The sequence below is a fragment of the Candoia aspera genome, chromosome 3, assembly GCF_035149785.1.
Source record: "Candoia aspera isolate rCanAsp1 chromosome 3, rCanAsp1.hap2, whole genome shotgun sequence".
Taxonomy (NCBI): domain Eukaryota; kingdom Metazoa; phylum Chordata; class Lepidosauria; order Squamata; family Boidae; genus Candoia; species Candoia aspera.
The window spans coordinates 47,831,034-47,852,849 of NC_086155.1; the positions used below are offsets into that span (position 1 = coordinate 47,831,034).

Sequence of the window (21,816 nt, forward strand, 5' to 3'; positions counted from 1 at the left end):
TGAGTGGCTCCTTTTGAAGCAGAGCCGACAACACAACTCTTCTGGGCTCGAGCAGGACCCTTAGAGCCTGAAGAATTCTCCGGAATTAAAGAGAATCTGGGAAATCGACCCGCTTGTCGTCCAAACAGCCATTCCTAGCAGGTAGATCCCGAAACAGGAGATTTTACAATCTGCTGGTAAGTAGAGGTAAGTGGCTGGGAGGTGGGGCATTCACCAAGTTCGAGGCTGTGCAGAAGCTGGATTAAATGGACACTAAAACTCACTCCCCATTTCTAAGTCACTTTTTTCTGTTTATTACTTTTCAATCAGCTCCGCTTCAAAAGAAAGAGAAGCTTTCTTCAGATACAGAGAAATCTACACACTTGGTGATTTTTGTTATTTTGGGGGCTTATTTCTTAATCTATTTGATTTGGAATGTGTGATTTGCATATTTAGCAAAAAGAAGTTTGGATTACTGCCTTTTTTTTTAAGAAGCAAACAATTTTTTAATGGAATAATAAGTTTTACCTTTTATTTATTTTACTTATACTTCAAATTCACCGACCATCTCACTCAAAGAGCGATTTTAGTGAATCTGTGTTGGTGGTGTTGGAACTTAGGCTTTTGGATTGCAGTTTTGTGTGAGAAACTTGCCTCTTCCCACAATCTACCAATATGCTGATTGGCTTAGAATTATAAACAAAAATAATTGGAGAAGTTTCCCTTCATCCTATTTGTTTTTTCTACTTTTATTTCTGGTGAGAATTTCTTGCTTGCATCTTAAAGTTTTGGACACTAAAGGGTGCTATAGACTGTGGCTACAAGGAGAGCACAACAACGTGGATCAGGTAATACTGAGTTTTTTAAATCCATCTTTGAGGAATTCACAGCCAAAGTAACTGAATCTTTAGAAGCCTAATTTGAAACCCTGAGAAAAAATTGGATCATAAATTGAAAAAGATTATTGGGGATGTTAAACAAGTGAATGATAGAGTGGATTCATTAGAAAATAAGATGGAGACCAGAGCTGTGCATTTTGAAAGAGAACTGGATAAACTTGCAATGCTTGAACTCAGAGAAAAGGAGTTCTGTTTAAGACTGCAGTCGATCCTGGAAAGGGAGGGTGAGGACATAAGGAAGATGATATCTCAAGCATTGGCAAAATTATTGAGTTGGGAGGAACAGAAAATGGAGGAGGAGCTGGATAAAGTTTTTCGTATAAATTCACCTTATGCCACATTGAAATAGGCATCAAGGGATGTTCTGGTAAGGAAAAGAACAAGGGATCAAGTTTTATAATGCCATTTTGAACCAAGATTAAAAATTGATAATATTGATATGATTGTTTTAAAAGAAATCCCTATGAGGATTTTAAGAAAAAGAGAAGACTATTCATTTTTGATAGATGATTTGAAACAGAAGATTCCGTTTTGTTGTGATAAGCTGGAGAGAGTGATTTTTACTTAACAGCAGAGATTTAGATTAAACTCCATCCTAAAAGCTAAGGATTTTATTGCTAAATATGTAGCAGATCTGGATAAATAATCAATAGATGTTGAAGATAAAAATTCACAAGATTATCAACAGGCAGAGGACATTGAGAAACAAGATGAGTTGGGAGCTACGAAATTCATACTGAATTATAACTTGAAAGAATTTTTATAAGATGATGTATCGTTGGTACCTAACTCCTGATAAATTATCGAAGATGTATAAGGGAATGTCAAATACATGTTGGAAATGTTCTCAAGGTGAAGGTACTTTTTACCATCTTTGGTGGACTTCTTTGGCTAAGAACTATTGGGACCAGATATGTACCTTAATTCAAAGGATTCTTAAGGCGAATGTACAATTGAAGCCGTAAGTTTTTCTTTTAGACTTGATAGGTAAACAGTTTGAAAGAAAATTTGGGACTTTGTTTTTATATATGGTAACAGCAGCAAGACTTTTGTATACACAAAGGTGGAAGGACTTAATAATTCCCACTATGGAAGAATGGGTGGTGAAATTAATGGAATTGGCAGAGATGGTGAAACTGACTACATTGCTTAAAGAAAATAATTTGTCTAACTTTGTTTCTACTTGGAAACAACTTTTGGACTTTTTGCTTGAAACTGAAAAAAATGAAGTTTTGATTTTGGGATTTGACGATTAGGACTGTATAAGAATATAGAAATAATGTGTACTTTAGTTAAAAATAGAGTAAGAAGTTAATGTAGTTTTATGTTATCTGTACCGAAGATGGTCGGAAGTTGCTCTTTTTTCTATGTCAGTTTCTTTTTATTTCTGCACTTCTAAGATTGTTCTGTTTTCATTTCTTCTTTCTTCAATCTCTTTCTATTTTTATATGTTTTACTTGTATTTTGAAATTTAATAAAGTTTAATTAAAAACTCTAATGTCTCTTCCAACTCTGTAATTCTGTGATCTGAAGGACAGATGTGTTGTGCATACATCTTTATGGAGGATACTATAATACAAAAATATTTTGTGAGAATTTTAGAGAATCTTTTTGCATGCAGATCCTTAGAAGATTTGCACTAAATCCTAAGCCCACCTTTCTCCTCACTTTTACAGTTGACAGGTGCAATGATAGAGTCATTTTTGTTTCTCCTTCCTTCTTAAGGACTATAATTTTAAACAATATAAATGCTGCAATTACTTCTAATTGATTAAAGTGACTGTGTTGTTTAAACAAATTGAACAACTAGGAGAGGAGGGATTGTGATGTCACAGGTGATAGCCAATGAACACTTTACATAGCAGACTTCTATTGCAAACTGATAGAATCAATTTTCTCAGAGCTCAACCTTACAGAAAGGAATAGGTATGTTTTTGAAACAGGGTTTACTTCTAAAATAATTTTTACAGTACTGTTTATTTGTATGTAGCCCTTAATTAATATTTATGACTTATTGAAGGAAATGTATTCTAATCAGGACAGTAGTTTAGAATTTTAAGATCAGTTATTGTGCTCCTTGTCACTCTAAATATAACATTTTCACAAACTTAAGTAATGAGAAATACATTGTTTAATTTTTCTATATTTTGTTTTCCTTTCAGTCTTGTTACGATGTCAGAAATCAGAGATATTCAAGGTTATTTAATTTCAGGCCAATAGTATCTTCTCCTGTAATTGCCTTTTTAACATTGGAATTGCCATTGTTAACATTTGGCTGTGTAGCCAAGCAAATAAAGTGACTGTTGACTGATACTAAAAGCAAAAATTGCCCTCCTTCTTGCTTTCCAATCAGTTATATCTGTTTGTTCATTGCCCACTGTCAAATGAATTATCAGTAAATTCCGATATTATTCATCCTTCTCAACGTATTAAAACATCATTTCTGAAACTCACTATGAATTAAAATAGACCAGTTAGCTATTGTCCAATCTGAGGAAACTAATGCCCTCTTATTTAAATGTTTTAGCTAGTAAATGAAGTGCCCCTGACAAAGGAATTTCTAAAATGCATTAGGTTTTCATACAACATGTATGACATGCGGACACACACACACACTGGCATTTGAGATATCCCCCATGTATTTTTTCCCTTTAGCTTTTACTCCCTTTCCTCTTTTCTGTCCATTTAGCTATAATGCTAAACTTTTAAAACAATTTTGCTTTGAGAAAACATCTCAATTATGCTGAAACCATCAAATATTGTTTTTTTCTCTAAAATATCTAAAAAAAACCCTAGAGAAGATTCCTGTTATATACTGAACATGCATTTAAGAGGTTAAAGTAAACATTAAATGTATTGTAACAGCAGCCTTCCAATCTCAACCCTGGGAGACAAAAGTGATGGGCTATATGCAGTAGTGTCAATTCTGTTACAAATTGAGATTGGACCAGTAGAAACAGGAAACAAAATGAAGGTATGCAGACAGGTGTTTACTGGCATAACTGGATGTAGGTTGATTTGTTTATCTACCCATTTATTGTATTGATTATCCATTCTTTCATTTGGACAGTTAGAAGTATGATAAGCTGCCTATGCCAAAGTATAAAGTAGAGTCCAAATGAATGAGTGTAGCTGAATTCATTCTAACAGTCCTTCAAACAAGATAAAAATAATTTTCTTCCAATAAACAGTATTATTTTTAACAAGTCTATCTAGATGGCTATCTCTTAATCTCAGATTTACAATAGTTGAGTTAATCATAACACATGATTTGCAGAGACCCCTGTTTTCCATCATTATGGAATTTTTGTTTATTTAGGTTTGTATTCCACCTTTTCTCTGGGAGTTCAAGATGGTGTACAGAACACTCCTTCCTCCAGTTTTTTTCCTACTATTGTGAAATAAGGCTGAGAGAAAGTGAGCAGACCAAAGTCACCTAGTAAACTTCCATGGCTAGTGACTTGAACCTGGATCTTCCTAGTTCAACTACTTTTGTTGAACTCTGTCGGAAAATTATCCTGGCAAGTTTTTGTTTGTGATGCTGACAGAAAGTATATTTTGTATGTTGTATCAGCTGTGGAAAATCTTTATACACACACAACAAATAAGAATTTGCACAGAAGAGTGAAATCAGCAATGCACTGGACATTTGTTGGTATCTGTTATTGTTCAGAATAATACACTGACACTGCTTATGAAAATCTATGTCTACTCAGAAGTAGGCTGTATTGAGTTACCTTATTCCTAAGTAAGCTATAGAGGATTTATAATCCACATCAAAACATGCATATTACTGGAGAAATTTAGTATAACTATATTATTAAATAGAAGTGCTTTTGTTTCCAAAATAAGCAATAGACCCCTAACATCTCTACACAAGAAAGACTTTGCCCCTGTTTGTGAAAATAGAAACAGCTTCCTAGATGTTTCTGTGTTATCCCTTCAATATGATATGGCAAGCCAACATATTAATGCCTTTATCTCATTTTTATACCAGCTCAGAGAAAAACAAAACTATCTTTCAGCACACCAGTGAGATATCACTAGAAATGTCACTGAATTTGTTGTAATTGCCATTGCTATCAGATGCATAACTGTTTAGCAATCTTGGTAACCAATAATTTCTATATAAGTTTCTGCCTAATCTCTTCGTTATCCACAATGGGTGGGGGGCATCTTTATTATATTAATTTGGGTCTTTGTACAATTAAATAAATAAATACTTAATTTTTTTCTAACAGGTTAAGATTGCTACATTGTAAAAAACTAACAAATATTTCTGAAGCATCTTTTCAATGTTTTTTAATTTTAGTAGAATTATTTCCAAAGCATGTGTTCTTAGATTGGCATCTTATCCTAAGAATGGACAATGAAAAGCAGCATAGCAAGAACAGTGAAGATTATAGATACTGTAATTTTGACTATATTGATACTGTCTTTCACTACTGTAAATACTGGGTGTGTCCATCTGAAGCATAGAATCCTAGACTGTTGGAATGATCCTGAAGGTCATCTAATCCAATTCCATGCCCAGTTAGGAGTAGCCTGCTTTTAAAAAATGTATAAAAACAAGAAAACTAGAATGCAACTTCTATCTTCTCTGGTTTCTTTGACTCTGATGTTCTTGAATTATAGGTTTGTGAAGGTGAGGAACTACCATTTGAGTATCTTCCTTGTCAGTCTATCTTTCACCTTTTTCCATAGTATATTTAAGCATCATATAGCATAAGCCCAAGTGATTGAAACAGCATGGGAAGAAATAGATTCCTTTAGATCATGAAAGAATGAAATACAATTCAGTTTTCCAAATAATTAAATGTTACTTTAAAAGAGTATCATTAAGAAATCAAAGTACTGCACATATTTTACCAAATATATTTGGTGCATAAGAAAGTACTGCTAAATTTATACCATGCAATTGAATCCAGGATGTGCAGTTATGTAGAGTGCTGGGGGAGAAGGGTCTTTCTTTTGTTCTTTGAAGTCCCTTAAAATGATCAGTGTAGACAAAAGCACAGAGCAAATGTTCTGTTTTATATCGTATATTCATAGTGAGTAATAGAAGAGGAAATTGTTTGCCAGTACGTTGTGTGGCATGAGATAGTATATGTAGATGAAGTCTGTACATTCCTAATGTACAGCAATTTGTACACAGAGAAGTTGCAAGAATGAGATTTTCCTCCATTGTGGTTTCTTTTCCAAACTTTAAATAAGATTTGATAGTTTGTAATTCAGAGAGGTTTGTGAAATGATGTTTAGTGATCAAAAGAAGAGGTCAGGAAGAAAAAGTAAAGGTTAATTTTATGTTGAAATGATAAAGTCTGTGTTGGCCAAGATTAGATGGTATGTGACAGGAGGCTGCAATTATTCAACAGGCTTGTTTTGTTTTGTAAATGTTTATTTTTTTATGGAGAATATTTTCTTTCCACTCCTGGAAATATCGTTTGCAGTTAACTAAGAATATAGACAACCTCTCAGGCTCAGTGGCATGACCTCGTAGAATTTCCCAGGTGCTTGAGTTGACATAGCTTAACTAGGTTCTAGGCTCATAATCACTTGAAGACTTTCTGATGTATGGCATGACTAGATAAGAATCTTTATTGTTTATTAGAAAGAAGTCACTAAAGCAGTTGATTATCGTCTGTCAATATGAAAATGAAATTTCCTTTTATGTTCACTGTGGTCTAGTGCTTCTTTCTCCCATTCTTCCCATGGTTTAATGGATGTTTTGCCCTGTGCTTCTTGGCCTTGAAGCTCAGTAATTGTTGGTTGTTGATGTAACTGACATCCCTATCCAAAACTTTGGCTCTCAACTCCCACATAGTTCAAAAATGGTAAATTAACTATCTTTCGAAATTGTCTCCAATTTGCATTTCAGGGCTATCTATAAGAGATGTGCAGCACTTTGGATTCAAATGAAAATAGTGGTTTGGAGCATGGGGAGGACCTCACATAACTTCTGTCTGCTAATCCTTAAACCAAATATATCTTTTTCTGAGATTGCACTGCCTTTTTAAATAGAAACAACCTCATTTTTAAAAGTTATTCAAGCCCTTCCTAGTAGTTGTTTTTATTCAACTGTAGAAGGTAGTGCATTATGCTTCTTTTAAGCATCATTGGTATTGCTCAGAGATTGTAATGTAAAATAGCTAAATAGAAGGTGAATGGCTAAATGGCATATTGATTTGTGTTCTGGAATAATATCTTGAAGATTTAAGGACTTAGACTCTCAAAATATTTCTTACCAGTCAGCTTCTGATTCAGGATCTAGACTTGAACAGTATTAATATTTAAATACACCAGGAAGCTTAAAAACCAAAGGTAAGGGTCAAAACTATAATACATTAAAGTGCATAAGTTTCAGGATTACATGTGGTAGTATCACCTGACTGCTGTCAAGAAAAGCTAGAAGCATTTATTTGCAGTTTTTAAGATGCAACATTAATTAATAAATGTATAAGGAATCTGTGCTACAACTAGGATTACCAGACATCCGGCAAAAGGAGGACATGTCCTCATGCCCTCCATCTAGCAGGTATAGCCTTAAAATCAGATATTGTTTGGCTTTTTGAATGTCTTGGTTTTTTAAAATTTATTTTATTTTGAACTGTTTTCACAACAGTAGTAGTGCTTAAGGCAATGAGCTAGAAACCAGGAGACTGAGTTCTAGTTCCGCCTTAGGCATGAAAGCCAGCTGGGTGACCTTGGGCAATCACTCTCTCTCAGCCCAACTCACCTCACAGGGTTGTTGTTGTGGGGAAGATAAGAGGAGGAAGGAGTAACAGGTATGTTCCCTGCCTTGAGTTATTTATAAAAATAATAAAGGCGGGATAGAAAATAAATAAACTTTTGTGTATTGTGACCTTATAAATTCTCTGCTTCTATCTTTCTCTCATCCATCAACAGACTCGATAGCCTAGATTTATGTTATTTAATTTATTTCCTGCTTCCAGCAATTGGCTTCAATCCAGCCCCTTCAAATCTATGATCACTGTAGTCTGTAGATCACATGACTTGTCATATACTTCCATGGTGAAATTTGAAAAGTGTGTTGTCATCAATTTTATATTATTGCTAGCATATGTTCTTGAAAGTAAAGATTCGTTGGAAAAACATTGTAATTGATAATCAGTCTTTCTGATGCTGGAAAAGTAATTTCATATATATGTAGGCCTAATTACTTTTTTTTTTTTTTGCAGTTTTCCACTGTAATTTTTGTCATGGATGCTAAGAAAGTTAAACAGTGTGTCTTCCTTTTCCCCCATTTGTCCTCCTTCCTCCCATTTGTCCCCCTTTCCAATTGTCTGTGTCCTCCTTTGCCTGTTCAAATATCTGGTAAACCTAGCTATACCTAGGAAACAGCAAGGTGTCTGTCTGTCTGTCTGTCTAAACAATTTAGTCTTAACAGCTGCATGAAAAAGTTTATTAGTCTTCATAAGGTGTGATTAGATAAACCTTTTATTATGACAGCTTTTAATTTGTGGACATGTAGACTTTGGCTCCTTCTGAATTTATTGATGCTCCAGCAGAAACATCTTCACTAAAATATAATGCAAAGTAGCAACTGAGGCAGTGGCCATTGTGTGGAACTGACTGAATTTCATTTGCCATACTGTGAGGCCAGAGGCCTTCTCTCTCCTTGAGCAGTTGAACTACAGAGAAGATTGAGTACTGCCTGTCATCCACTGCTGCTTGGAAAGGTATCATTATTAAAGGAAAACTTGCTGATCTAGCAACATTAGTTCAGGTTTGAAAAAATCTGAGAAATAGAGAGTTAAATTAATATTGATGCAGACTTTAGCCTGTAAATAGCAGTTGTTTTAACAGGGAAGCTGAAGTTTTGCTTAAGGATCTTTTTAATTATAAAAATCTAAGTGGATATGAAATCCACCCTTAAGTGGGCTAGTGAAATTCTAGTGTCAAGTGTTGGATGGGATACAATAGTCTCCTTCCTGCTATAGAAGCATCACTTCTTTTTTCAGTTGCCTTTTATGTGTTTAAGAAAAAGAACAGATAAATTATGGCTTGACTGATCAGAAAAAGTTAAGCAGAATTGGAAGCTTAGTTAGTACTTCGATAGATAACTACAGCTATCTATCTGTAGCTAAACTGGGAAGTTGAAAAAAACTCAATGGCAGACTACTTTTATATCTATCTATATACTACTAAAACACTCATGTCTGTTTGTATTTTGTAACCTTTAACTGGGTGAAATGGTGCATCATAGGGCAACAATTTTTGAACCTCAAATGGGCTAACTTACAGAATGGGTCCAAAATCCAGGACCCATGACTCCAGTGGAATAAAAATTTGACAAATTTTATAAAACATTTTATGACATAAAAATTATCATAAAACATTTTATGACATAATACAAAATATCATCAAACATTTCCTGTGGTCAACTCCTGATGTTTGACTGGGCTATTTTCAAACCAGATACATCTCTGAATATCTCCCTGAATTTTTAAGAAGTTTTCCAGTGAAGGCAGTACATTAGAAGCTCTGCCATTACTGAAGGCATTGAGGAATCTTGTAAGGAAATATCTCAGAAATGACCCAATGGGTCACGGTTGTCTAGTTCTTATTAGAAATGATATAGACATATCTGCGAAGTCAGGACTTGAGCTCAACTTTAATACTTTTAAGTAAAGTAAAAAACACACAAGTATACTTACTTCAAGTTGTAACACTAGAAGAAGAATCATAACAAAGCAAAAATGTTCAAACACATATTTAGGCTCCTTGTTTTAAAATACACTTGATTGTAAAAATAAAATGTAAAAAGTAATTTAATCACTCCTGCACACCAAGCAGTTCGAAAACATGCAAATGTGAGTAGATTAATTGGTACCGCTTCGGCGGGAAGGTAACGGCGTTCCGTGAGTCATGCTGGCCACATGACCCGGAAGTGTCCTATGGACAACGCCGGCTCCAAGGCTTTGAAACGGAGATGAGCACCGCCCCCTAGAGTCGGACACGACTGGACTTTACGTCAAGGGAAACCTTTACCTTTACTATATTTGGAGTCATCTGATAAAAATTCTCTGAAGGTATGTCTGTTTGGAATAAAATACAGACAAGACATTAGGGAGCTAATTCAAATATTTTGTAGAGAATAGAACTATCCTCCTCAATTTGTTTTCCTCAATTGTTTTTCTCTGTCTCAGAAAATATTTTGCAATCCCATCCATTTTATTATAATTAATTCAGCCTTGTTGAAATTATTAGATGAAAGTTATATGAATATGAACAAATAATCCTTCAGCCAGGGACATACATGTTGTTTTAAACATAGGAAAGAAGATCTGGGGCAGGAGGAACAGGATCAGGCTAGATTATTGCACAGGCCCTATACTGTTTATCAAACTATATGGTCATAGACCCAACACATCTCTCTTTCTCCTGGGTCCATGCTACATGGCATATCAGGCAGTAAGAGTTCTCCAGCTCTTTTGGTCTTGGGCGAGTATTTAGGCGTCCTTGCATGTGATATGCAATGCCTTCAGGTCTTGTGTCAGTGTTCTTCGCCATGTTATTTGAGAGCATCCTTGTTGTCGTTCAGCATCAGGAGGAGTCCAACTCATTGCCACTTAGGGATCTGGTTGTTCTCCACGCAAAAGATGTGACCAGCCAGTTGAAGTCTTCTACATGCGATGATGTTATGAAGTTTACACGAGCTACTCCTTCGGAGCACCTTGTTAGTGATGTGATCAAAATATCGGATCTTTAGAATTCAGCAGAGGCATCTCTGTTGGAAGACGTCAAGCCTCTTGTTGATACTTCCTGATGCCTTCCAAGTCTTTCTGGCATGAATAGCTGTTGGGATCATGATAGAAGTGAACATATGGAGCTTAATCTTCAGTGATATGGACGGCAAGGATCAGAACTTATTCATCCTCCGAAAAATGGCTATTGCCTTCCCAATGCGGCACTTAATGTCCACCTCTGCATCTCCATTCCGGGCGATCACACTACCCAGATAGGTGAACCTCTCCACTTCCTCTAACTGCTGCAATCTGAGTACAATTCCCCATACTGGGTCTATGGAGCTCACGTGCATGATCTTCAATTTCTCGGCGCTTATCCTGAGGCCAACTTTATTTGCCTCATCATCCAAGACAGTCATGGCATGTTGTAGTTTCAGCTTGTCTTCCTCAGTGATGACTGTACAATTAAAATATAGACTTTATGGATTGTGCTTTGTTGTTCACAGAAGTAGTTAATGGATATTTATGTCTGTTTATCTCTTGCATGGTTTATTTTTTTTAAGAACTAGTTAGACTCATGAAAGAACAAGACACTTTTCATTCTCTCAGATAAGTTTCTCCAGAGTTCCTTGTTCTTTCTCTACCTGCACCCACCATCTTAATATTATCTGATGCTTCTTTGTTCTGTGCTAAAATTCATGAAAAGTTCTCAGTGCCCCTACTCTGTCTAACTCATCCCAGTAGGGGCAGATTTTATTCCTATTCATATGTGCTTAGTGGGAGGCCAAACACATGCAAATAGAGAGATTCCTCATAGGGTTAATGTCAGAGGATAAATTGGATTGTTTCTAGTACAAAGGATCTTCTGGGAAAAGAATATCGGATTCTCTGTTAGTTGTGAGGACAAAACAATGTGTGGAATGATTTACTGTATCATCACAGATGCTTTTGGTGTGGGGGATTCTTTTCTTTAGCAAATCCCATCAGGCACATCTATAACACTGTGTTTTGCACAGGAATAATGAAACTTTTCATTAGGTGGTACTGTTAATTTGATTGGTTTTTACTGTGCAAAAGTAAGATATTTTTCCATTGTAAATGGTCCTCTGTAAACTCAATGTAAAGTACTATTAATTTGATTGAAGAATAATCTATATTATAATTACTTTATATGGACACACATGATTCAAAATCACATAATAAAGCTACATTTATTATAGAATTTTCCCACAAAGTGCTGTTTTTTTCTGTCATCTCAAATCAAAATAGTTCATTAGAACTCATAATTTATTGCAACTCATAATATTAGTCAAAGATTATGATTAGCAGATGGTTATACAGCAGAATGTTTGCATTTTTAAAAAAACAATTTCTGTGTAACATTTCTTTGTCACCGTGTGCTACTTCTGTGGCTTCCAGGTAGCTTTATTTGTTACCATTTAAATTACATTTTCCTTGATAGAGGAATTGGAGAAAAGGTTCACATTCTAAAACTATAGAGCCTATATATATGTTTCATGATGATATTTCTCTCTTTAGGGCTTTTATATTGCATTACTTTTTCTGATGAATATCCAAAGCTTCTGAAAGGAGAATTGAGGCTCCTATTGACTGAAATGGGGATGTTCCAGCCTCTGGTTATTGAATTGCGAGAATATTTAAATATGAATCGGTGAGTATTGTTTATTGTCTTAAATTATTTTTGTGTATGGCCTGAACATTTTCTCCCTGAAAAAGCCCATACCACATTTCAACCTGAACAAGAGAGAACTCATGTCTTATCACTAAGCTCAGAGGAAAAGTACTTCCATCAGTACTCATGAAACAAATAAATCATTACTGTACATTATGCTTTCTTTGTTGCAGTTATTTGCATTTCATTCCCATTATTATTGAGAAGTACTGCATAAATTGTTACATGCTGCTCATTACTATGATTTTGTCATGTAACTGACAAGTCATGTACTATCTTTTGTAGGATTTTGCTTAACATAACTAATTTGATAAAAATACCAAAATATAAAACTTGTACGTAACTCAGCTTCTATTGCAACTTTATGCTGGTAGGAGCTGTAATTCAACAACCACAGCAGTACAAATTAACTCTCCAGAAATTCGACCCTGCTTTCAATAACAGCAAAAGTTTTAGAGACTTTAAATAGATAAGTTTCTTCATTATAAACAAATAAAGTTTTATATATATGAGGGTCTGCCTACTGCAAAACATAGAAATAAAACCCTGTCAAAATGTCAGGCTCAGGGTTTAAATCCTAGGCCTTTTCCTCCTACGTTTTAGAATCAGTAGACTTGTGCTGATCTTTTCTAAGTCTTGTTAGAGACACTTGTCCCATGTTTTTGTAACAATTCTTCCTGGCCTGAGAATAACTGATTCCCATCTTGCCAATTTCAGCTCTTGCAGTAGAGCCTATGTAGAATAAACACTTTACATGTTTTTCCATTACTGTTTTAATGGAGGAGACCAACTTACTGTTTGACAAAAAGTCTGAGAAAGATACTAGGCATCTTAAAGGGCTATTATAAAAAAACAGATTCAAAACAGATATATTATACATTTATAGTGTACTTAATTCTATATTCCCCAAGCTTCAACTGTTTCTGATATACATTTTTCTTGTATATGTTATTATTACTCACTTTTATTTTATTTATAAATGCACTTTATTTTGAAAGAGTTCAGAATTGTAGATAAATATTTCAATACAGTTTAATGTTTTAGTATAATTTATTATTTTGGCACAGCTGACTATATTTACTTCCATCCTAAAAATTCACATTTTCTTTTGAACCATTTTATGCATACTTTAATATAAGTCATTTAAAATAACCTGTACATGCTACTATTATTTTCTATTATAATGAGAGTAGGAAGTAAAAACGCTGTTAAAACCACCCACAACAATTTAATACTTAAAAGCTAGGAAAGACTCCACCTAGTGCTGAAAAGACACCAATAATTGGCATTTATAGAAATTCTCTAATGAAATAATTTCATCAATAGGACACCACCTTATTTACTTAGAATACTTTCTCCCCAGACATTATCTGCCTAATTTCTGATACTAATCTTTGATTAAATGTGTCCTTGATCGTTGGGCCACCTCTTGGATTTCTGTGCCAATAGTTCTTAGTGGAACAGTTTCCAGAAGTTCTGATTGTAAATGTACATTTCATGGAACCACCTTGTACTACTGATAACTTCCTAAATCTTGAAAGAGAGTAATAAAACACACTAGACTAGAATCCCATTTTTTTACATAACATGAATTTTTTTTAATGATTGACATAGAATCCTGAGATTATGAACATTGATTTTTACAAAATTAAATTCTTAAATGAAATACTTAAGGGTATCTTTTTGCAAACTTGCACACACACAACAACACTCTCTGTTTAGTTGGCTATCTGTCCTTCTCTCATAACATGCATTCAATTTACATCCACCAACATTGACTGGAACTGGCTTTGGAGAAAGGAGAGAAACACTGCAAAACAGTACCTCTCACTCCCAACCCCTAAAGTTGGTCCAGAAGGATACCACATCAATGGTATGGAAAGCTGCTGAGAGATCTAGGAAAACAAGGATACCACCCCCATCTCAAGCCTTCCAAAGGTCAACCACAAACATGACCAGTGCTGTCCCAGTACTGTAGCCCATCCTGAAACTTGACTGGAAAGATCCAGATAATCCACTTCTTCCAGGGCCTCCTGAAGCTGTGTACCTACCACTTTCTCAAAACCCTCCCCAAAAAGGAAAAGTGGATGAAAGTTATCCAGTATTGTATCATACATCCTTTCCTAACTTCTTGCTCAATGTTGAACCATTTGCTAAGCATTCCATTAATTCCCATGGATGTTTTATTTCCATTGTATACCAGTTTTCTTGCATTTAGCAACAAACCGTCATCTCCATATTGTTGCAAAACATTCCATAATTCAAACCTATTCATGTTATGATAGGCTTTCTTTAAATCAAGACCCATGCAAAAAACCTTCCTTTTCCACACTCATAATCTCAGTGACTTGCTGAAGAGCAAAAACCTGATCTGCACTCTATGCCTCACTGCACTTCCCAAATTACATGCTTCCAATCATCATGCCCAGATGAAGTCTTTATATACATTTTTAAAAAGTTTTAGGGCCAGTCCATATGTAACTCACACCTATATTTTAACATTTCTGCAAATATACTTTCTATACTTGCAATCTTATATCTTTCATTTTCTTCTAAGTCCATTTTTCCATGATCCCCTCTTAATAATCTGTCCCGTATTCAGATCTTCTCATCTCTTGTATCCTTCAATAATTCTCCAAGGAATTCATCATAAATATCAAATTATTGATGCTTTAGATTCATTCCTTTACTGTGTGTACACATGAATAGACTAATGCTTGAATGATGTATTTAGAACAGACTTTTTCTAAGCAGATACTTACCAGACTATCACCATTTTTATTCATTCTTAGGCCTTCAAAGGGCCCAGTCAATTTTCGGTACTATCTCATCCTTTTATATCACCTTACAGAATAACTTTTCCCACAAATTGCACTGGTTTAAGATAATACACTTTTATATCATTAGATTTGGAGGCAGCCTGACTCCTAGATGACTCTGGGCAGCTTATATCCAAGGACAGAAAACAATAAAATAGAAAAAAGAACCTTACATGTCCAAAGAAACCAACACACACCTTTACCCCCAATAATTATCACGGGCACAGCAACCATCCTAACCCCAGGTCTGAGAGCAAAGCCAGGTCTTCAAAGACTTCCATAACAACTGAAGGGTGGGAACCATATGAATCTCCATGGGGATGCTGTTCCAGAGGGCGGGTGCTGTGACAGGTCCCAACAGGTGACATTGTTTAATTGAGGGGACCTGAAACGTACCCAGTCTGCTCGATCTTACTGGCTGGATGTAAAGTATTGGAGATAGGCAATCCCTCAAATAACCAGGCCTTATGACATGAATGGCTTTATAAGTAAATAACCAGCACCTTGAATTGCATTTGGAAACCAACTGGCAACCAGTGCAGCAAAGCACTAGTAACATGCAGGTGTATCATGGCACACCTGTGCCACCACATTCTAAACCAGTTGTATATATATACATCCTTTTCCAGAACAGCTGTAAGCCTGGAAGTTTTCAGTTTTAATTTAAATTAACCGTATTTTTGTTATGCTTGAATGTGGAACAGTATTTAATCTTAAAATATTACAGTAGAAGGAAAGGGTTTTAGTTTGAAGTTGACTTATTTCATTAAGCCATAGTTATAAGGAACTTAACCGGATTTGGACCTTATAACTATCTTTAGATGATATTTAATAGATACACGCCTTTAGGTATCCTTTCAGACAGCTGTTTTGCATTCCTTTTACACTGTAAACAATGCAATATTTCATTTATAATAGTTTCCTGCTTTGTGTAAACTGGAAAGGTGATATTGCTAACTTCAGAACAAGCCAAAATATGAAACAATATAATTTAAATATCCAGGCCCAATCCAAAATGAGAAACCAACCTTGGTTAATGAGTTTTCCTGGAAACAACAGGAAGTAACTAAATGATAATACATACATATACGTACAAGCATACATACACATACACATACACACACAAAACATAAAAACATAATTAGCGTCCAGCTGGATTGGACTCCTGATTCATCTAGTCCAGCAGTCTGTTCTCACAGTGGCCAAACCAATTGCACAAGGAAGTGCACTAGTTTCCCAGCTGGCTGCTTTACTCTATTCTACAAGAACAGGCTTGTAGTGACTAGATAATTGGTAAAAAATTACATGCCTAGAATTTATCCATTCTCCTTTTCCCTATTTTATTGATTTATTAAACTCTATAAATGTGATACTCTGAAGAAAATGCTAGAATTTGTATGATATATTTTTGACTGTGTGCAGTAATTATATTCCTCTCTGCCTACTCTGTAAGGTTAAAGCAGTGGAGCTTTATGTAAGACATGGATAGATGCAAACATGTTGGGCGGCTAAGACTTGCCCAGGATCATTCCATTCTGAACCCCCAGAAGTGGCACTGCATGGACTGTAACACCACGGAATCCGTTTGGGCTTGCCTAAAATGTTCCCATGTGGCCTGTGGAAGATATATTGAGGACCATGCACTTAAACACTTTGAAGAGACCAGGCATCCTTTGGCTATGGAAGTAAATGATCTGTATGTATTTTGTTACCTTTGTGAAGACTATGTATTGAATGATAATCCCGAGGGTGACCTGAAATTACTGAGGAGTTCTTTGTCTGCAGTTAAAAGTCAGAAGCATGATCCTTCTGCTAGAAGTGGTAGGACACTGCGGTCAATGGCTTTGGGGGAGGATGTTTGCAACCATCAAAGAGCCCCTCAGGGACAACCTCAGATGCTTACAGCTCTCTGGTATAGACGGCAATCGTTGCTTGCAAAAGCATTGCGAACATGGTTTGATAAGAGTTCTAGAGGCCAGCGAAAACTAGAACAAAAGAAGCAAATGGAAGAACTGGAGAGGAAAAAGGAAGTGGCCAGGCAGCGACGTCAAGAGATGAAGCGGAGATTGTTGGAGGAGCTGGCAAGCACTCCTCCGAGAAAAAGTGCCAGGCTTTTGTCACACATTCGCAGAGAGAATCTGATTCCTCGGAAATTCAGAGATATGGAAGCAAGTTCCCCTACCTCAAGACGAGTGCAGAGTAGCAAATTCAAACAATTCTACTCCATCCAGCGTAAACCTCTCATGACTCCTGGTGTGACTGGACTAAAAAATTTAGGAAATACATGCTACATGAACTCTATCCTTCAAGTATTAAGTCACCTCCAGAAATTTAGAGAATGTTTCCTGACGCTGGATCTTTGTGAAACTGAAGAACTCTTAGCTAAGACCGTGATCGGAAAATCTAGAATGTCTGGAAAGCTAGTTAGTGGACCTACTCCTACTGAGTTGGGCAAAAACGATCGACTGAGTTCATTTGGCAGACAAAGCCTGTCTGTTGGTTTAAATGGGGGGTCCTCAATAAGCAAAAGTTTAGAACTAATACAGCCCAAGGAGCCAAGTTCAAAGCACATCTCTCTTTGTCATGAACTGCACACACTCTTCAGAGTCATGTGGTCTGGGAAGTGGGCTTCAGTGTCTCCTTTTGCCATGCTACACTCTGTGTGGAGTTTGATTCCAGCATTTCGGGGTTATGATCAGCAAGATGCTCAGGAATTTCTTTGTGAATTGTTGGACAAAGTGCAGCAAGAGCTGGAATCTGAAGGAACAAAACGCAGGATCCTCATCCCTTTTTCACAGAGGAAGCTCACCAAGCAGGTCCTGAAAGTGGTGAACACCATTTTTCACGGGCAGCTACTCAGTCAGGTATGCATGTTATCCAATCCTTTGCCCAGCCAGAAATAGTCACTTTCATACATAGACAAAGAATTAGGATATTTTCCAATGCAATATAGTTGCATGATTCTTTTTCTCTAGTTGTAGCCAAAGATTGGCTTTTAAAATTTAGCAGACAGTTTTGTGTGTGTTTGTGGACTGACTTGATTCTTCCCCTTCAGGCTCTTCTTGCTGTTAAGGATTTTTATGACCACTATAGGTGGGACTGTTGTTTCTTTTTTCCTTGATTATGCACCCTTCTATACTTTCATATGGCTTCTACAAGCTTTATTATTTCTTCAAAAGAATCATTTTGATAGAATGAGGTTGGCTACATTTTAAAGGATAAGGATAAAAGATAAAGGATCTTTGCAAAAACAATTACCTTTTTTAAAAATACCATTTAATATTCTGTTTTTTTTCATGTATATAGATATGAGCTGGTTCTTGTGTAACATCAAATCATTGTGGTTTGGCATTATGCTAAGTGAGCTTCAGACTTGCAAACTCTGCTATCTTTCACAATCTCTGATTTCTTCCTTAATGTTCTTATTCACACTATCTATAGCAGTCCACCACTTTTCCTAATACTGGAAGTGTGGGAGAAAATCATAATGAGGGCTTGCTCAAAGCTGAAGCTCATATACTGTCAAATCATTATTGTGTATTACATAGAGCAGTGTTGCAACATGCTTCTTAATTTCAGAAACCTAGCAAATTGAATAACACATTTAATCTGTCTTATATCAGTGACTGTTATGATAAATATATCCATTATGTTTGTTCTTGTTAGGAAGAAAATAGACAAAAGAAACTTCACGTATTAAAGAGCTATATTGCTGTTATATAAAGTATATTTGATCATACAAATAAATTAAAGAACTGCAATTTATGCTTGTACTGCCTCGGAAGTGTAGCTGATGGGTAGTAGTTAACATTTATTTATATTTCAAATTTAGTCACTGCCTATCTCACAGAGTGACTCTGGGAGGTTTACAATAAACAGAAAAATAAATACTAACTAAAAATACAATAAAACCATTCTTAAATAAATATTATAATCCAAGGTGTAGATGTTTAAAAAGTCCTTCTTTAACATGCCCATTCATTCTAGCTGCTTTTTTAGCAGCTGTTCCTGGCTTTTTGGAGAAGAACCAACTTAAACAAGCCATATATTATGCTTTAGGTTAGTTTCTTGATTTGTAAGTATAGGGTTCAATGACATGATAAATATTATAATACTGAGGAGGTACTTGGAGTAGCATTGAGATCAAGAACATTCATGACTAAACATAAGCTACCTTTATGATGCTTGAATGTTTCTCATTATAGTGAAAAGAAAGTTCAAGTGTACTAGTAGGCACCTTTTCCACCTGGAGGCCTCACTGTTTCCTCTTTTTTTTCTTTTTGTCAGCTGAAGGCCAGAGGAACAGAACAGTAATATCATACCACTGGACAGGGCACAGTGGGAATGGGGAGGGAGGGTAGGCAGTCAAATTATGTATGTCTCTTTATCTCTATCCCTCTGTTGGGTGATTCCAGGGATCTGGGGGTCACATTCAGCTTACTCTTGATCAATTGTTAAATAGTTTGATTTTTAAAACCATTTTAAAATTAACATTTGATGAACAATAGTCTTTGTATTAGACACAGATTTCAATAGGGCAAAATTGATTCTTATACTAGAGAGCTGAGTGAAGGTAGTAAAATCACACAGTATAATTTTTTTTAAAGATTATTCCTTTTATCTAAAAATTTTAAAACAGAATATCTTATGGATGGTTACAGATTTTGGTCATTCAGGCTGGAGAATAAGCCATTTTGTCTCTACTGAAATGTTCTGATATTCTTTTTTGCTTGATAGGTCACTTGTATAACATGTAACTATAAATCCAATACTGTGGAACCCTTCTGGGATCTTTCCCTGGAATTTCCTGAACGCTATCACTCGATCAATAAAGGGATTGTGCCTGTTAATCAGACGGAGTGCATGCTGACTGAAATGTTGGCCAAATTCACAGAAACAGAAGCTTTGGAAGGGAGAATTTATGCATGTGACCAGTGTAATAGTAAGAAAAGTCTATTTTGTTTTATGTTCTCATTGAATCTGGTGAGAAATTTGCTTGTATGCTTTCATAATTCTATAGCTCAGTCTTTCCCAAGAAGGTACTTTTGGATGTATGGGATGTCGAGTCATAGAATTCCCAGTCAGTATGGCCTTAAGTCCTTCTGGCTGGGAATTCTGGAAATTCAGGTCCAGCACATCTAGATAATACCAGATGAGCAAAGCTGATATAGGTTCTCTTTCATTATTTTTAAATTACCATGAAAGAGTTCAGGAAGGTTGTTAATAATGATGTTTATATAATACAGTAGACTCTGAGTTAACTGGAACTCAAGCAACCTGCACTCTCAAGCAACTGGCTCAAAAATCGAACAGAAAAGACCGGCACTCTCAAGGAACCAGCAAAAAAAATCTGTATCTCTCTGCTGCCATCTAGTGGGTATTAGGGTTTAAGAGTAACTCTCAAGCAACCAGAAACTACATTTATCTGGCATCTACCAATCTCCATGGGTGCCAGTTAACTGAGAGTCTACTGTATCATCAATGACTGAAGATGATAATAGATTGTAGAAGAATTTCACTCCCATATAGAACTATCAACAGATCTGCAGTGTCTTTTATCTCCCTTCCCCAAAACAAACAAAGCAAAGAAAACAAATCTATCATTTTTCTGCCAAATTGCTGAGAAGTCTAATAGGTATGCTGGAGACACAAGAAAACAATATTTCTTGACAGAGACTGACTTCTCTCAAAGGAAAGTAGTTATTTTAGAACACAAGTGCACAAGCTATAGTCCCTTAAAAAGGAAAGGGCTGGATGAGGCCCCAAAATTGCATGGAGTCCTTAAGCTTTTGTTTTGGGATCTCCGGAATTTTTTTCAACCACTGTTGTCAGAAACCAGTTTACTGCCATTTTTAGGAAGCAGTCAAAAACTGTATGTTTTTAAGGCATAAATAAGCTTATTTTAATTGAAAAGCAAATAAAAAACCCTAAATTTATTTATTCATTTATTTATTTTGTCCCTGCCCATCTCCTCCCATTGGGGGACTCTGGGTGATTTACAATAATTAATTAAATCAACAACCATACAATAAATAAAATATACAAATATAAAATTACTCTAATAAACAAATATAAATAAGAGTGAAAAAGTCCAAGTGGCAGGAGAATCTAAAACAGTCCAAGTGAGGGAGAGTGGTCCATAGCAGCCATCCCCATGTAGATCTAAATACCCATTCTACAAAGAAAGAAAAAAGCAGAAAAATCTGGGCTTATCCAAAAAGAGTACATGCAATGATCTTGCCCACTTTGCTTCCCTGATCAACCATTGTAATCCTGCCCCCTTAAAAAAATGTATGGTGGCCCCTGGTCATTAAAACATTGCCCAACTTTGCCCTACAGCCCTAGCAACTGTCCTTAAAAACCTTCCAGATGTTGCTGTCAAATTTTACTTTTTAAGAGATAGAAGGGAAAAATAATTAAATATTTCTGTGGAATAATTATATTGCATTTATAATTAAATCTTTCCCATCCTTTTTTATTTGGAACCCATCCAGTTTTTGGAGTACAGCTAAAGCCCATATATGGTCAATAGCCTAAATAAAGTTGTATACCCAAGTTTTAGGATTTCTTTACCTTCTGAAAAATGAAAGGAATAACATATGAGAAGCAAGCAATACAGGTAGTACTCGGGTTACGATGGCAATTGGGACAGGAACCTCCATCACTAATTGATGCGGTCATAAAGTGCGATGTCATGTGACCGCATCACTTAGAGA

General features: G+C 35.7%; 2 protein-coding genes across 3 annotated transcripts in view; both read left to right on the forward strand.

The window, feature by feature from the left end:
• Nucleotides 1-21,816, forward strand: part of LOC134493210 (uncharacterized) — a 156,079-nt gene that overhangs the window by 55,650 nt on the left and 78,613 nt on the right. The gene's annotated exons all lie outside the window — the stretch shown is intronic.
• Nucleotides 1-21,816, forward strand: part of USP49 (ubiquitin specific peptidase 49) — a 49,948-nt gene that overhangs the window by 18,162 nt on the left and 9,970 nt on the right. For both annotated transcript variants that reach the window (XM_063297578.1, XM_063297579.1), the window contains exons 2-4: nt 12,128-12,260; nt 16,554-17,964; nt 19,838-20,042. In XM_063297578.1, coding sequence (XP_063153648.1) covers nt 16,582-17,964; nt 19,838-20,042 — 1,588 coding nt within the window. In that variant the 5' untranslated portion in view covers nt 12,128-12,260; nt 16,554-16,581. The remainder of the gene's footprint in view (nt 1-12,127; nt 12,261-16,553; nt 17,965-19,837; nt 20,043-21,816) is intronic.